Below are 16,958 nucleotides of genomic sequence, written 5' to 3'. Positions count from 1 at the left end.
TCCCATTGCCCTTATGAACAGTTGAGTCAAACTCCTTGGATCACCATCCGTTAGTTCCCTCTGGGCAAGACCATTCAGTGATGTTTCCTCGCCCCTCCACATACACAGCACACACATGCACTCCTGCCCATCTTGGCAAAAGGTCTCCAGAGCCCACTTTCCATTCACATACGCCACCTCTGTCTTCTCCTCCCAGGCTCCAGTGGCTCTGACTCTCATGACAGTATCAGTATTGGCAGTCTTCACAGGTAGAGGCACTTCACTTCTCACATTCCAATTTCCGAGTAACAGTGAAGTGATTTCACTAGTCTGGCTGCTTCCTAGCCCCACTTCAAGCCCAACCCTTGAAAAACCTCTGAAGATAAGAAAAGCCAAAGTCCTCTGCCACAGCCTTAATTCTTGGTAGCTTGGCTAACTAAAGCCATGGCCACTAACAAAAGGGTCTGTATTCCTTCTAATTCCCTAAATATGAATATTATCATCAGCATCATCAGCATCAACAACAAAATCATCTTCATACCAATGTATTACATTTTGACTATCAATTTTACTCTCTATAGAAAACCATGAAGATGAACTGTTCATTGACTACAATTCTTTCCTACTAAATAATACATGTATTTTTTGAACAATAAGCCAAACCTTCTCAGTTTGCAAACAAAATATCAATCAACTTCCCTCTTGGCTGAGATCCCCAATTACCTTTATTTTCCTTCTGCTCTGTCACGGAGATAAATGATTGTGCTTGCTTAGCTTAGTTGAGGACACAGTTTCCCATAGAGCATTTTACAGATGCCATTAGCCAGACAAAGATTTTAAATGGGTTTACTGGGGCCATTAATTCTAAAACATTTACAGGAACTTTATGACTCTTAAACCCTTTTCCTTCCAAATTGTGGTAGAGACAGAGAAAGTGAAGAAAAGGCTTTGAAAGATCTGAGTCAACTTATGAAGGATCTAAGATGACTCTTTAGACTATAACTTCACTTGCTTAATCCCGAATAAAAATTAAATTAATATCCTGAATGTGCTGATATTGCTTTAAAAGTATCTTGTCCCACTCCCACTAATATGCCTCTGTGAGCTGGTTTCTCCACTATGCATCTTATTAAAACAAAACATTATCCCTTATGAGTGACATTGTCATTAATCCAATCTATATTAGACACTTTAACAAGCAAGAAACAAGTTCAATGATCACATTAGAAACTTAATATGTTTACATAACTTAAATATTGGTATATGTTTGTACCAATATTGTACATATTAAAAGTTTAAATATTGGTACATATGGTGTTTTTTCAAAACTGTGTTTAGGCATTTAATATGCAGAACTAGCTATTTCACTCTTTGTTGTCTTGTTTATACTTGCAATGAACAATGTGCAGTTTTTATTTTCTTTTTCCTATGTGTTGTTTGTTCTGATTATATTATTAAAACGTTATTCTTTGTCGGATCTAATAATAAAAATTTAGACTTGTAAAAAGAATAAGAGTTGAGTCAACATTCTCTGTCTTCTTCCTTTTTAAATTCTTTCAGCCTATTCATCACTCATTTTTACTTTCTTGGGTTAAATACTTCTGAGAAAAATCTATGTCTGCCATGTTCAAGAATGAAAAAACAAACACCAGAACTCATTATACAAAACCCCAAACTGTCCTAAGTGAGGCAACATGGAATTGTTGTGGCACCAAAGTCAACTGACAATTTCCAGATTGGAAATCACTTTTTGGAAGCAGCGGGCTCCATGGAGATGAAATAGAGATTAGGGAGCTCTTGATGACTGCAGACCAGAGTGCCTGGCGCAGGCTGAGTAACAATGGAATACATTACAAGGCGGGGAGAAAGAGGTGACAATTTGACTATAAAAGTCCATCTTGCACAATATTACCAAAATGGAAGGTGCAGTTTGCCATCCAAACAGCATTATATAAACCAAGCATGTATCAGCATTAGGAGATAGTCAATGTGAGAACGTGGAAGTCTGGCCCACGTTCACACTGTGGGGCAAGAAACACCTCTGGGAGCTGTTAAAGGGTCCGAGGAGCGCTTTCAGCTCCCCAGCAGAAGTGCAGGAGTTCCATTTAATATTCTTGCCTTGAAACAGCAAAGATCCGTCATGCCTGTTTTTAAATGCACATTTTTAATATTCTATATAATGCTACTCTTTAACAAACTCTTTACTCCCTGCCTCTCTGATGAAGCTTCCCGGGGTCTTTAAAGGGATTGTTAACCCAAGAATGGATCGCACTCTTTCTGCATGAGCAAGTCGAGAGACACTCCATTAAGCCTTCCAGTATTTAATAGAAAGAGTCATCTCACCTCTGAGGAGATGAGCCAGCTGCTCGGTGATGAGCTCGGGAGCCTCCTGGAGAATCTCTTTCACCACGAGGGAGGAGGAAGACTCGCCGAACCCAAGCCCAGCATCGCTCTGCTCAACTGGACTAATGACTTTGACAACAGCCGATTCTAAAGCTTTGTCCTCACTGGAAAGCAAATGGAGGAGAGGAAGAGAAAGAAATATGGCATGTTTTCTTACGTTGGGGAATTATTTAATCTCTTCTCCCACACAAATGACTTCCTCTCAGTAGCCAAAAATATAAGTAAGTGCATATGACTCAGAAGAACCTTATTCTATGTGTTTTCACATTTCATGGTAACTAATTATATTCCCCAAGATTCTTAGAGTGCCTTCACACCTTTGCACTCCTTTCTCACTTTGCTACTGGATAATAATAATAATAATAATAATTGCTAACATATGTTGAGCTCCCACTATGGGTCAGATACTGTTATAAATACTTTGGAAGTATTACCACATTTTATACTATAAAATGACCCTATTAAGTGAATTTTATTAAAATTTGCACTTTACAAATGGGGAGACAGAGGCATGAAGAGGTTAAGAAATTTGTCCAAGGTTAGAAAGCCTGTAAGTAGACTGGCTTGTATTTAGACTCTGATAATCTGCTTCCAAAGTTTGCACATCCAGTCATAGTGCTGGAGAAAAAATACTAGGGGCTTATTTACTTCTGAAGAAAAATCTGGATAAAACTAACTTTATTCTCTCTTGTGCCAAAGCCAAATGAGTAGCAGTGAAGGAAATGAAGAGCTCTATTTTTGGAAAGCAATCTATTTCATAAACTATCTCAAAGTCAGAGTTCACAACTTCAGTCTCAAAACAAGCAAAATTTTTCAATTTTAATTGGTAACAAAACTCTTCCGAAGATTTCAACTGATACATATTTTTCATAGCTCAGTCCTTTGGTTTTTTTCAACTATTTTTTTAATATCTACTTGCATTTGTTGTCTGAAAGGTTAACATAAATTTAGTAAAGCATGTGATCCTTCTGAATACCGATAAATGAAGTCAGTCAAATAACCTACCAATAACTCTCAGCCAGTTATCAATGACTGATAAATATTAGTCAAAAAAGAATTTTGTGCCGAAACCGGTTTGGCTCAGTGGATAGAGCGTTGGCCTGCGGACTGAAAGATCCCAGGTTCGATTTCGGTCAAGGGCATGTACCTGGGTTGCGGGCACATCCCCAGTAGGAGATGTGCAGGATGTGGCTGATCGATGTTTCTCTCTCATCGATGTTTCTAACTCTCTACCTCTCTCCCTTCCTCTCTGTAAAAAATCAGTAAAATATATTTAATAAAAAAAAAAAGAATTTTGTGTTTCAAACACCATGGGAAATTATTCTAAAAACTATTTATAACTGCATACCTAACATTACAATATATTCATAACTAAATATGCTTTCTAAAAAAGGTTTAAAAATTAGATATTGTACATGCTTTTATTTTATGTATACTAAAGTCAATATCCACTGGTTAATGTCATCAATAATTAGCAAACTGGCAAAGTATGCAAAAAAAATCCTAACATCTAAAACCACTCAGATGTTTAACTGTGATTCTTCATTCAGTAGCACTAGAGAGCTTATCAAAGGGCATCTTTGTGTTGGGTTGTAAGGTCCTTGAGTAATTTGTCTTATTACTCTTTATGCACCTTTCGATTCTTGTGCTAGTTAGCAATTCTTAAGTACTTATTGAAGGAGGAAGAAGACCCAAGTTTTCATCCAAACTCCTCTATTAACTGCATGTGGTACCTTGGGTAGGTCATTTGCAAAAATAGACGAAAAAGTTTTTGTCCATGAAATAGAGAGTTCAAATTACATGAACTTTATAAAAAAATCTATCCTGCTCTTAGAGTATAATAATGCTATGGGTGATGAGCCAATGATCAAATGACTTTCATAGCCCATCTACATAAATTTCCATTTCACTACTGAGATTTCTTTCTTAAGAACCTTTCAGTTTTAGTTAGTGTTTAATTTCTATTTTTATTACCCATCTTCAGCATCAATACCCACGAGGGGTTGCCTTGCTACAACAAGTGTTTGAAATGGTTTAAAATTATAATTTTGGTCAATTTTACAAGAACTTTCCACTCAAAGATATCATATATTTGAAATACAAAAGTAAAAACAGAAAATTGGCGCAGTCCAGATTTTGCCATAAAAGAAGAAAAAAAAAAAATTCCTTTCCTCTGAATGTCCTCTGCCTTTTACATTTCCCTGAACCACAAAAGTCATGAACAAGGTGATACTTTGCCCAGAAGAGCCTTCCTGAAAAGACCAGACCTCCAGAGCCTCACCTCGCCAGCACGTTGCTGCCAATGAGTGTTATAGATAACTTTCCTTCATCATTCAGCTGATGCAGATTAATTTCATCTCGGAATATGTGGGATGATTCAGAGATGTTTAGCTCTTCCAGAATAAACCTTGTCTCGGTGAAGTAGCTGAACTCAGTCCTGGGTATGTTCAGCACCGGCAAACAGAGAACCCCGGGGGGACTGACCTACAGAGAAAGAAGTTCATATTCTGACAACAGCAGGAGGAAGGAATACATCTACATTCTCTCGAGCTGAGTTCCACCAGTAAAGGGTACAAAGGTCCTTTGGCCTCATTAATCCATTTGACATTCATAACCAACTTTACCTGAACCCCATTAGCAGAGCTTTATCCATGGGTAAGAGGCCCCTAATGTTTTTCACTCTACATGAAACTTCTCATGCCTTATTTAAAATATTTTGTCTCACTTCAACCCCTCCATAAATTAAAAAAAAAATTGTATGCATTCTGCTCTTCAGGGAAAATAAATTCACACCTCTTTATGGAAAGAGCAGAAAATTACGATGACTGAAATAGGGCAGGTGAGGACTGTGGTGACGCAGAAAGCCATGCATGTCCCATCTCTATGGGATGCCTGTCACTCAGCTCCAGCCCACTGTTTACCTGCAAAAAATCCAGGCCCAGGATAGTTAAGTCCTTCGATTACTCAAGAAAAGTTGAAAATCTATATTTTGAGGTGTTATCTGTGATGTTTAATTGTTACAATTAATTTTTTTAAATAAAAATATTAAATAGGTCAATGAAAAACTCACTTATGAGCCAGATTTTGGCCCACAGACTAATTGTTGTGATTTCTGTTGGTTTCTTATTATTTTTAAAATCTTATATTAACAAACCTATTATTAAAATTTTGGTAATAGGGGGAGTTAGAGAAGATGGGTAGGAGTTAGAGAATTTCAGATTCACAATAATAAATTTTTCTATAGGAATTTTAAAAAATACAGTGTTTAAAAAAAAATACTCTGAGTATATTGCAATAAACCCTAAATATCAATGAGAAAATGTGGGGTTTGGTGACATTGAATTTTTGCATAAAGTAAATGACCTCTATTCTCACATCATCACCAGCTCTGTCACAAGCATAGTCTTTACTTACTACACAGGTTTAACATCCTTACCATCCATCTCTCTTTCTTAGCACTAAGACAACAGAGCATTTTGTCTATTTTGTTCAGTTATGTTTCCTGGTGCAAACAGCGGTCTGGCACAGAATAGACATTTAATAGGTATTTGTTGAGTGAAAAAAGATGAATCACCCACTCTATCTAATGTGAAGCACAAAACCACTCCAACAAAATAGTTTTTCTCCAACCTGTCAGGCTAATACTGAGTCACAACTGTATCAAAATCATTAGTAATTTATCTATGGCAAGTTATTTTTCCTGATTAACTGGTAGAGTCATATCTAACTCCTTAAACACTGAAACTTGAGTTGAGAGCATGCAGCCTGAGCCTATCCTGGCAGGACCTATTCTGAGCTTAGAGTCAGAAGAACTAGGATGTAGACCCAGCCTCTACTGTGTGGCTTTGAGAAAGCCAATTTCTTTTCTCAACCTTAGTTTTCCCCATGTCTATAATGGAGCTTACCTACCTGAGTGGAAAGTAGTTAATAGACTCTTACATGTGAAGCTGCAAATCTCCCTACTTAGCCTATGCGTTACTACTCTGAGAGGGAATAGCCAGGTTCTCAGGAAAAATTAAGATGGAGATGCAGACCTCTGATAGGGGGCTTGGTCCAGTAAACTCAGAGCAAGGCACAAAAACATAACGAATCCCCAGTATGTGCCCGTCAGTAATTCTTATTTGTCTCCATGCTCAGTGGCAAACCTTAGACAAAGGAGAAGAGAGGCCACACATCTCTTTATATTCGTCTATTTGTTTTATCTATCACAACTACTTTTCCCACTCCTTTTGTTGGATGTCATTATCTCATTCAAGACATTATAGTTATTGTTGATGGTATAACCAGTATATGACTTCCTTAACAATCCATGCTACTATCAGTCTAAAAGTCAGTCTGGTTCAGTCAATTCTATGTTCTTGAGACAGGCATTTTTTTCTAGGAACAAAAAATTCAGTTAATAAGATCAGTGTTTAATATGCATGCCTTGTCACAGGCACCCTTATCTCCTCATACCAATTAATCTCCCTTGTAAGGTTCAACAAAATTTAAGATAAAAAAATTTTTTAAAGATAAATTTGCTATAAAGACTGTATGTAGAGATCAGGGTACCTGACCCAGCATTTTGGTCAGCTGTTGCCCTAAAGCCGTTCTTGCCACCACAGCTCATTCTGGAAGACTGGATTTCATGTGAATTAAATCACTTAGATTGGCTATGCATAACCTAAGAGTCAAGGATCCAAATAAAATGGGAATAAAAAGCTAATGTACTCCATAAAATTAAAAATTGTGTGAAATTGGAAATAGCACCAAAATACTAATAATGTACCTTTTTCGGCTTTGAGATAATGCATTACCGTAGGCTAATGAATTTTATGGAATGGAAAATTTAAAACAACTTATGGAAAGGCCTTTTTCACCTTTAGAGGCATATTATGGACTTTACAGAGTACAAAGATTTTCACTCAGGGGAGATTATCACTAACTGAGAATGACCTGTTGTACACAGTCAGGGCTAAAAGGCAACAACAATATAGATGTAACATGTAATATCTCTGTTACTGAAAGTTTCAGCCAATGAGCTCTGTACTTCATGTAGTGTTCATGCAGGTTATTCTGCACATATTTTCTACTCCCAAGGGAAAGACTATCCAAAAGGGATGATAAAGGAAAACAAGACATCCTGACTCTTTTGTTAGTTCTCTGACATTTTATACAACCAACCAACTATTATAAAACATTTTTTCTTTTCAATTTGAAAACATTGATCATATTGAAATAATGCTGTATGAATAGAATCAGTAAGAAATAACATAACAATGCCTAACATATAGTAGGTGATCAATAAATAGTTATTGATTAATGGATCATAATGCATTATTCTCTGCAACAATAAACCAGAACATGAAAACTTTAATAGGTTTCTTATATTCCCAGAAAATGTGTGTTCTTAAAACTTACATCACAATTCAAATTAAAAAAGCATAATTTTCTTTTCCCTCACCTTGTCTAGAAAGTAAGCATATGTGAAGGCAGAAATGAGAGAGTCCAAGTCACACGATTTATGTCCAATAACTACATGGACCTTCTCCAAGCGCTTGCTTCGATTCTGAAACAAATTCAAAAAGAACATCACAATTTAACATGCAACAGATCAATATAAACAGGACATTTTCCCATCTTTTTTTTTAAAGTATGGCCTTAGCTACACTCATACATGATTGCAGAAAATCATAAATTTATCATGAAGGTTTGACACCAAGACATAAAATTGCACAACATGGTTAACATTCAGAAGTGCTCGTTCAAATTTTAGTAAATTGTCAGGAACAGACAATTGTTGGTTCACAACCTTGGGAGCTTCCCCAGATAAAATCTGAAACTGGCCCTCATACACAGAGAGCAGAGACCAAAGAAAGAGGCAGGCCACTCCAGCTTGTAGGTGGCAGTTTAATGAGCGAGGGAACTTATAAAGCTTGTCATGAGTGGCCACAAGACAAGTAGATCTCTGCACCCTCCTGCCAGAATATTAGACGTTTATATAGAGGCTCCCACATGGGTTCAGTCATGTAGGGTCTCAACAAGAACATTACTATCTCAAGACTGCGCCCTTGTAAAAGGTTCCCACTGTGGGAACGGTGGGCAGAACATACATTGTGGGGCAGGAGAGGGCATGAGAGGCCTCTGATTGCCTGGGTCTGGCTCACAGGTCAACGAGTAGTTATGTCCTACCTTCTCCAACAAAAAATGTGGTTTTATTAAGATTATTCACAATCTAGCTCATATGAACTATAACTCTGAGTCATAATTTTTTAGTAAAAGATTACTGTATTTTTGTCTAAAGAACAATTCCATAGTATTTCATATCATTTTCTTATATAAAATGTTCTTCTTAATTTGACAACGTGCCTTTTTTCATACATCCCTGGCATGCAACACAAACTTTGGTAGGAATTTACTTTTTTTATGCCACATTTGGGGGATAGGATATGTTCTCTCTGCATTATACTCTATAATTTAGCAAATAAAAGTTGTGGCACTTTTCCTTTCCGTCTCCAGAGAAAGGAATATGATTAGTATCATTCCCCTAAAAATACAAATCAGTTGCTGTTAAAAAAATGTATATTATCCCCTCTCTGGAAAAGAAGATATATGCTTATCTTTCCTAGTTAACTCCATAGTTACTTAATGTTCCTTTATAGAGGGCTGACCTCCTTTTGAATAGCTAGGTTTGAAATGCCAAAGAACTAACCACTTCTGGAAAGTGTCACAACAAAACTGTCCAATAATGATAATTATAACCTAACTTGACATCTTTATAGAATGACAGAGATGACACATATGTATATTTCCCTCACTTTCATCTTTTGTTTTAACTTCTGTTTTAGGACTGACTAGAAAACTAACTCAATTGTAATACTGCTCAAAGAGATTGCATAAAAAATTACCCTGCTCAGCACTATTGCAATAAAAAAGACTTACTTATTCCCTTATCTACAGAACAAAGATAAAGTGTTCTTTAGTAATTTACCAGGTATTTTACAAATGAATCTATAAATCTGTTAGTATTGGTATGGAACTATTGATGTCAGAGTTGGAACAAGTTATTAAACAATCAGGTTAGCCCAAGGAACATAATAAAGTAAATCTTGAAGGAAGCTGAGTTACAGAGTCTACCAATATAGAGAATGACAGCAGGATCAATATTACAGATGAGTCGTGCAATATGTAATATTGCTCAATTAAAATAATCACATTTTAAAATATATTGAAGTATTCATCTTTAGTAAAAAAAAACATGATTTAAAAGTATGATATAAACTCTCTGAAGATAATTACAACTCTTCCCCCATCTCCATCAGCTCTAGCTCCCATATTTTCCTCTCCCAACTTCCTTCCCTTAATCTCACAGATTTACAGCTGGCTCATTTGGCTGAGTACCCTTTGATGGTTCTGTTCTAGGCCCAGTTCTTACTCCCAAAGCTGGACTGCTTCCCCTGTGCAAGACTATCAGATATTCTAAAGACATCCAAAGAAATTCAGGTAAATGGAATTACACTCCATTACAATACAAACAAATGCATTAGGAAATCATATTACTGTAGAATGCTGTTCTTCCGAGAAGCTCAAAGGTCTGAGTAGACATTACCTCATTTCTCCTCCCAGATCTTGTAAGGCAGATTAACAACACTTTGTATAGGTCAATGGAGTCTGTGATGTGGCCAAGATTGTTCCCAGAACTCGTGACCCAGTTCAGTGAGCCCTGTTTCTGCCCTGCACCAACCACTCTATAATGCCATAACAACTTCAGAGTCTACAAAATGAATGAGCATGGGGGTGGAAGAAAGAAGAAGATGTTAAATATGCATTCTGAATACAGCAAGGCTTCAGACATTTATTCTACCAAGATTATGTCGAAGCTGACTTATCTGCTTTCTAATCTAGATTCGATAATTTGTAGGCACAGCTCTGTGTTCAGCACTCTACTTGCATAAAAGAAGACATGGGGGGGGCGCGGATAAGAAGACTTATGTATCAATTCATTTCCAAGTACAAACCAATTACTACTCAGAAAAAGAAATGAGCTAAATAGAACTATAAACACAGAGCATCTTGGACCAATACTCAGGAATCTTCTAAGATTATGATTTATTTGTCCTTCATTGAAAGAGAAATAAAGTACATATCATCTTGTAGGCCAGGCTATAGAAGATCCTGGTGCAAAACTAGGAGGGTTCTTTTTGGTGCCACATGCCTGTCTTTTCATGCTCTCTCCTTTCTCCTCTGACTTCCCTTCTTCCCACACCTCAAGTTCCCTCACGGTCATGGCGTCTTCTCCTGCCATTCGCTCATATCTGCCATCTGCAGCAAATTTCCAGGCTCCAACTCTCTCTTCCCCTCACCACCCTCCTACATCAAAATTACCATCCTGGTGCCCATGCTATCAGGGGTCTATCTGCTTCACCACTAACAGTTCCAATGGAGAGACCATGCCAATGAGTACCCCTGGGTTAATGAGTTACTCACCAAGGTAACCTACTTTCATTCTAAGGAGCCCTTCCCGGGATTACACCATAATCCCAAAATATGACCAGAAATTTCACGTGAGCTGGGAATGTTGGACCAGACAGAAGGGACATCACAACTAGAAAGTACCTTTGATGCCTGCCAATAAGCCTTAAAAGTGATAGGCTCAACCTCAAAAAGTCTCAGATGTCCTACCAAAAACCACTGATAATATATAATTAGAGGGTGGCACAAGGTAGAGGTAACAGTAACCAGGCTCAGACTGACTCCTGCCTGCTTGTAGGAATAGACCATGACATTAGTTGTGTAGACTCACCCAATAGGTATATTCAAGGAATGTGCAAGATTTGGTTCTTCAACCTGGGGGATCAAGAACCAGAGAATACCGACCCACTTTCAAGCTTCCCCCCACAAACGACCTTGGCAGTGTGAACAGAACAAGCACAGGGGTTGAGGCAGAGAAGTCTGGGAACTGATTTCAAGTGTCCGGGGAAGGGAACAGGGGGTCCTTGCAGTGCTGGGTCTACTCTGTGGCAATGGCCTCACCTGCAGACGCAGCAGTAAAACTGGTCAACGGAACTCAAAGGAGATTCCTGACCAAATGACACTCTGCACCTCTCGCAGCAGGTCTGGGGGGCCCTCCACAGACTCACAGATGTTCACTCTTAATATCTATGTCCCTTGATACAGCTCATATTAGGGTCTGGGTTATTCACAAACAGCCAAATTATGTCTAAGGAAACATGACATATGACAAGTTTATCAATTCAATGAATTATTGCCGTTCACCTAATAAAAAGCAGTTTGTGTCAGGCACAGTAATAAGCCCTAGGGATATAGTAGTGAACCAAACAGACAAAAATCCCAGCCCATATGACACTTGTATTTAGTGCAAGGAGATAATGAACCAAATAATTAGATAATGATAAGTGGAGGAGAATGGGTGTGCTGAGATGAGGTACATTGGAGAAGGTGACGAAATAAAAGCCTGAAGTGAACTGGGACCTAAGGATACCTCAGGCAAAGGGAATAGCAAGTGCAAAGGCCCTGAGGTAACAGTATGCCAGCATGTTCAACAAATAACTACTGCCCAGTGTATATATTTTCTTAACGTGACCCTGTAAACTCTTAGCCAGGAGTAAATAGATCTGGAAAGTAAACACTCATTCCCTAGACCAGTGGTTGGCAAACCGCAGCCCCTTGGGTGTGGCTCTTCCACAAAATACCACGTGCGGGCGCGCATGTACAGGGCAATTGAAACTTCATGGCCACACTCAAGCGGCCAAAGAGCTGCATGTGGCTCGCGAGCCGCAGTTTGCCGACCACTGCCCTAGACTCAGGCACACCAAGAACCAAGGAGGACTCATTGCTAATGCCTAAAAACAGCGCTGTGCAAGACCAAAACAATGGAATGCTGGTAATGGGTTGAAATAGATACTACTATACTGCTTTGTCATCTACATTTCCAAATAGATGGACAGAATCTTTTCATAATCAATGTATAAAAGAAAATATATTGAACATGCCAGTATTCCCAATCATAACTTTAATATGCTTTCAAAATGTAATTCTATACATCACTAAAATGAGACTTCTTAATGAAGTTTACTCTTATCTCTTTTTAAAAGCCAGCACAATGCCTAAGCATTCGGATTCAATGGTGCATTAAGGGAAACTGCACTTCTCAGGCAAAAGCACTTTCAAACACACCCACAGAAAACAGAATTGATTAGAATGAGGGCTTCCAGAAGGCTGCTAAAAGCTTAGGCTTTTTGAAAGCTTTTTCATAACTCCACCCTCGAGAAATAAAGCTCCTCCCACCTATAACTTTCCACATCTAAAATCCCACAATAAACCTTTAGTCAGCAAGTCCTTGTAATACAGCTATACATGATCTCTTCATACCTATCTTCCCTAAATCCTTTTCTTAAAACCTTACAAAAATTTTTTCAAAAATAACTTATTGAAAATTATTTTGTATTAAAAACATTGTAGACAAAACTCACAGAAGCTGGCCAATCTCTTTCCTCACATATTGAATCAGGACACATTTCTTAGTCCCTACCCTTAACCAGCAAATGAAGAAGCGAGAGAAAAGAAAGTCCCTTGAATTTATTGGATGGTATCTCCAATCAGCTCAGTCATAGAAAAGAGTTGGCAGTTGAGCTAGTGCTTCTTTGACAACTTAGTAACTCCAAGTCAACAAAGAGACTCCCTTCCTGGAGGTTGGCTGTGGGTGGTACAGACAACAGCCCACTTCTTACCCAGGAGACCCCATGCACCTGTGGCTGCCATGATTCTAAGAAGACTCAGAGGTCTGGCAGGAAGAAACTAACATGCTGCTCATGCCCCTGCAAGTCCTGACTCCTCCAGGAAAGCCAGGTGGGAGGGGATGCCTAAGGAGCCACAGTCCAATGAGCATCAAGGACTAAGGGAGTTGTGGAGATGCCCAGACCGACCTGGTCCTCCAAAGGCAAGGACCAAAGCCCTTTGACCAGCTCTGCCAGATATGGATGAAGTCACATCCTTTGTTCATTTGGTAAACAAACGAGGCGCCTCTTGATAGTGACTTTGGGTTTAAAATGATTTCTAGAATTGAACTCCTGAAATTCTCATAATCTTATTATTACCTGGAGAAAGGTTGGGACCTAGAGAGAGAGAATGCTGGAGGGAATAACATGGCATCAACCATAAGTTTTTTTAAAAAAAACAACAACAACAACAAAGAAGGAAATGCTTATTACAAGGTCTCTAGGATACAGGGATTTCCCCCACCAATCGGAACCTTTGTATTTCATTCTTTATTTTTCTTTATTTCTCTGGTAAGAAAATAAATACATGCCATTGGAATAAGTCAGACACAACAACATTAAGAAAACAATGACAACTACTTTGTTAGCATATTGTTGATTATTTCACATTTTTTCACATTTATATTTATGCACATATATTAACACACATACTTCACAAAAATTGGCTGCTTCTATTCCTACTCTTTAGAAAGTTCCTTTTATTTTCACTTAACAAATCACTATGGATCTTTTTCTATGACCCAAACTACTTCATTCTATCTGGCTTAATGGTAACTATTATATGGATACATGTCTGTGTATTGGAGGATGGGAGCTGGGAGTTGTGGACAGGGTGGGGGGTATCCTATATAATAAAGAGCTAATATGCAAATGGTCATCACGCCCTCATACCATCACACTGTAACAGCTCAGACACTCAACACCAGGGAGAGAGGAATGGGGACCAGCCAGGCTGCGGCCCGGGAGAGGAACAAGCTGCCCGCCCCACAGCCTTGCAGTCCAGGACACCAGCGGCTGGGGCTGTGGCCCAGGACAGGGACAAGCCACCCACCCCACTGTCCTGGGTACCAGCGGCTGCACCTGCATCTGTGGCCCAAGAGAGGGACAAGCCGCCTGCCCCACGGTCCCAGGCATCCACCGAGGGGGAGTCCCAGATTAGAGAGGGTGCAGGCTGGGCTGAGGGGACCCCCAACTCCCCCTGTGCACAAATTTCGTGCACTGGGCCTCTAGTGTGTATATAAAATTTCTGGAATCAGCATAGGTGCCTTGTTCCTTCTTGTTTCCCAAGTCTTCATGATACTGACAAATAGGAAACTCTAGCCCACTGGCCACCTAATCCAGTTCTATTCTAATGGTTAATTATTAAACAATCATAAGTGACCTGGAGGCCACTTTGAGAGCTGTAAAAGCAGAAACATTTACCAGAATCTACAAATTCAGGACATAGACATTTTATATTTAATTTTCTCATAAATGTCTTAATTTAGTTGGTGATATAATAGATGGCTATAAACCATCACATTAGGAAAAGGCAAAAAGCTTTCAATAAGACTCAAATGATTTTATGGTAGTTTAATTGTCACTGATTATAAAAGTAAACCTACTCAATTCAGATAGGTATATATTGCCCATAACCTCTTCCCTCACTGCCCTCCCAACCAACCCCAACAATATTCCCCCTCAGCCTTCTCTTTGCCATGCTGGAGAATGTCCTTTTTTAAGATTTCTCATTTGGGAAAAATGGGGGATGGGAGTCAGTATGAACAAAGTCAATGTATACCTCAGATCATGTGCACCTGTATCATTTTCTGTATCGTCAAATGCAAGAAACCATCATGGGTAGGTGGTGAGGAACCAAAAGGTAAACCCAAGTGTTGCCTGAGGCGCTTCTTGGTTCCCAATCTGGGTCCCCAGTTCCCTTGAGGTCAGGCTTCTTTCAGCTGGAGTATTGGACACTGACTCGATCACCCTTTTGCCTTTTCAGCTGAATCTGTTCTTCTACAACCCATTTGCTGCCCATCTTGAAAGCAGAGTGTTTTCAAAAGGAGTGACCTCATACTAGTATCTGGTTGCTCTACACCTTCTGGATCATAATAATGATTTGGGCCAAAACTGTTTTACTTACAGCACTTACTTTGTTTTTAAGGTTCTCTTTCTAACATTACCCTCAAATTACAACTTTTGTGGAGCAGCACCATTATTTTCCCTCCACAGCTTCAAATATAAAGGGTGGTCCTCCCAAATCCGTAGCTTTCCGGAAAGGCCCTATAGGAACTGTTCTTCATAGATTCCTAAGATATGCTGATATTCCAGCCATTCCACTGTTGGGGGAAATGAGTCCATACATTTATTACCAACTGCATAGGGCTTTTCAATCTCCCATTCAAATACTTCTTCCTTCTAGCTTATGCACATGTCCCATCCCAGAAGTTTGTCCTTCATGGTTTTATAGGTCTTTATAATCTCTCAAACTTTCCCTTTTCAAACTTGAGCTTTAGTCTTTTTTGTCTGGCTTTATACGAATGCAAACCCAGGTCCACAAGGCTTTCCGCTGCCTCTTCTAACCTTCCACAGTCTGTGCCTCTTTATTGTGCTTGCTATGGACTGAATTGTGCACCACCAAAATTCATGTCAAAGCCCTAACCCCCAATGTGATAGTATTTGGAAATGGGGTCTTTGTCAAATAATTAAATTTAGATGAAGGCAGGAGGGTGGGGCCCTCAAAACAGGGTTAGTGTTCTTATAAGAAGACACGCCGGACAGCTTGCACTCTTTCTCTCTTCCCCTCCCTCTTTCTGCCAAGTGAGATCACATCACATGGAGAAGGAGGCTGTCCATAAGCCAAGAAGAGAGCTCTCACCAGAACCCCACTATGCCAGCACCCTAATCTTGGACTTCCAGACTCCTGAACTATGAGAAATAAATTTCTGTTGTTTAAACCACTCAGTCTATGCTATTTTGTTATGGCAGCTCAAGCTAAGATAGATCTCCAGCCCAGCCAGGTGGCTCAGTGGTTGAGTGTCAACTTGTGAACCAGGAGGTCACAGTCAGATACCAGTCAGGGCACAAACTAATGGTTGCCAGATGGGAAGGGGGTTGCAGACTGGGTGAAAAAGATGAAGGAATTAAGAAGTACAAATTGGCATTTACAAAATATAGCATAGGAAATACAGTCAATAATATTGTAATAACTATGTATGGTGTCAGGTGAGTACTAGACTTATGGGGGATCCCTTTGTAAGTTATATAAATGTCTAACCACTATGTTGTACACCTGAAACTAATATCATATTGAATGCCAACTGTAATTTAAAAAAACATTTTTATTAAAAAGAAATTAAATTTAAAAATAAAATAAATCCATTGTTAAATATGGATAAGTAATAAAATCCCAAAGATTGTTTATTGAAGTGGTATTTCTAATGGAGAAAAAAAAATTAAAAAACGACCTCAATGTACAACAATCAGGGATCGTTGAATAAATTATGGAATATCCATAACATAGAAGCAAAGCTGCTAATACCAAACAAGTGAGTTAGATCAGTATCTAATGACCTGGAAAAATGTACTCCAGTATTTTTCCCACAGTGTCACATGGCTGCTTCTTCCTTCCTGGATCCTGCCTCTCAGAAGCAAAGCATGTTATGGTTTCCACCTGGGTGACAGTAACACTTTGCTGACTGAACTAGGATCACCACTATTGTAATGCACACTGCTGAGCCCCACTCCTGGTGCTCAGATTCCTAGTCTGCAGGGGAGTCTGAGAATCATGTGGCTGTTTTGGGACCATGGCCTTAA

The 16,958-nt window shown here is 38.9% G+C and overlaps 1 protein-coding gene across 3 annotated transcripts in view; it reads right to left on the bottom strand.

The window, feature by feature from the left end:
- The window catches only part of PRUNE2 (prune homolog 2 with BCH domain), a 207,722-nt gene that overhangs the window by 157,903 nt on the left and 32,861 nt on the right, over positions 1–16,958 (bottom strand). For all 3 annotated transcript variants that reach the window (XM_070431469.1, XM_070431467.1, XM_070431468.1), the window contains exons 2-4: positions 7,826–7,930; positions 4,664–4,866; positions 2,323–2,486 (exon numbers count right to left, since the gene is read on the bottom strand). In XM_070431469.1, the coding sequence (XP_070287570.1) occupies positions 2,323–2,486; positions 4,664–4,866; positions 7,826–7,930 (472 nt within the window). The remainder of the gene's footprint in view (positions 1–2,322; positions 2,487–4,663; positions 4,867–7,825; positions 7,931–16,958) is intronic.

This window comes from Myotis yumanensis, unplaced genomic scaffold (genome assembly GCF_028538775.1).
Source record: "Myotis yumanensis isolate MYYU_CA2020_CCGP unplaced genomic scaffold, mMyoYum1.0.hap1 SCAF_12, whole genome shotgun sequence".
Classification (NCBI taxonomy): Eukaryota; Metazoa; Chordata; class Mammalia; order Chiroptera; family Vespertilionidae; genus Myotis; species Myotis yumanensis.
The sequence above is the reverse complement of the archived record's forward strand: the minus strand, read 5'-3'. Positions and strand labels throughout refer to the sequence as shown.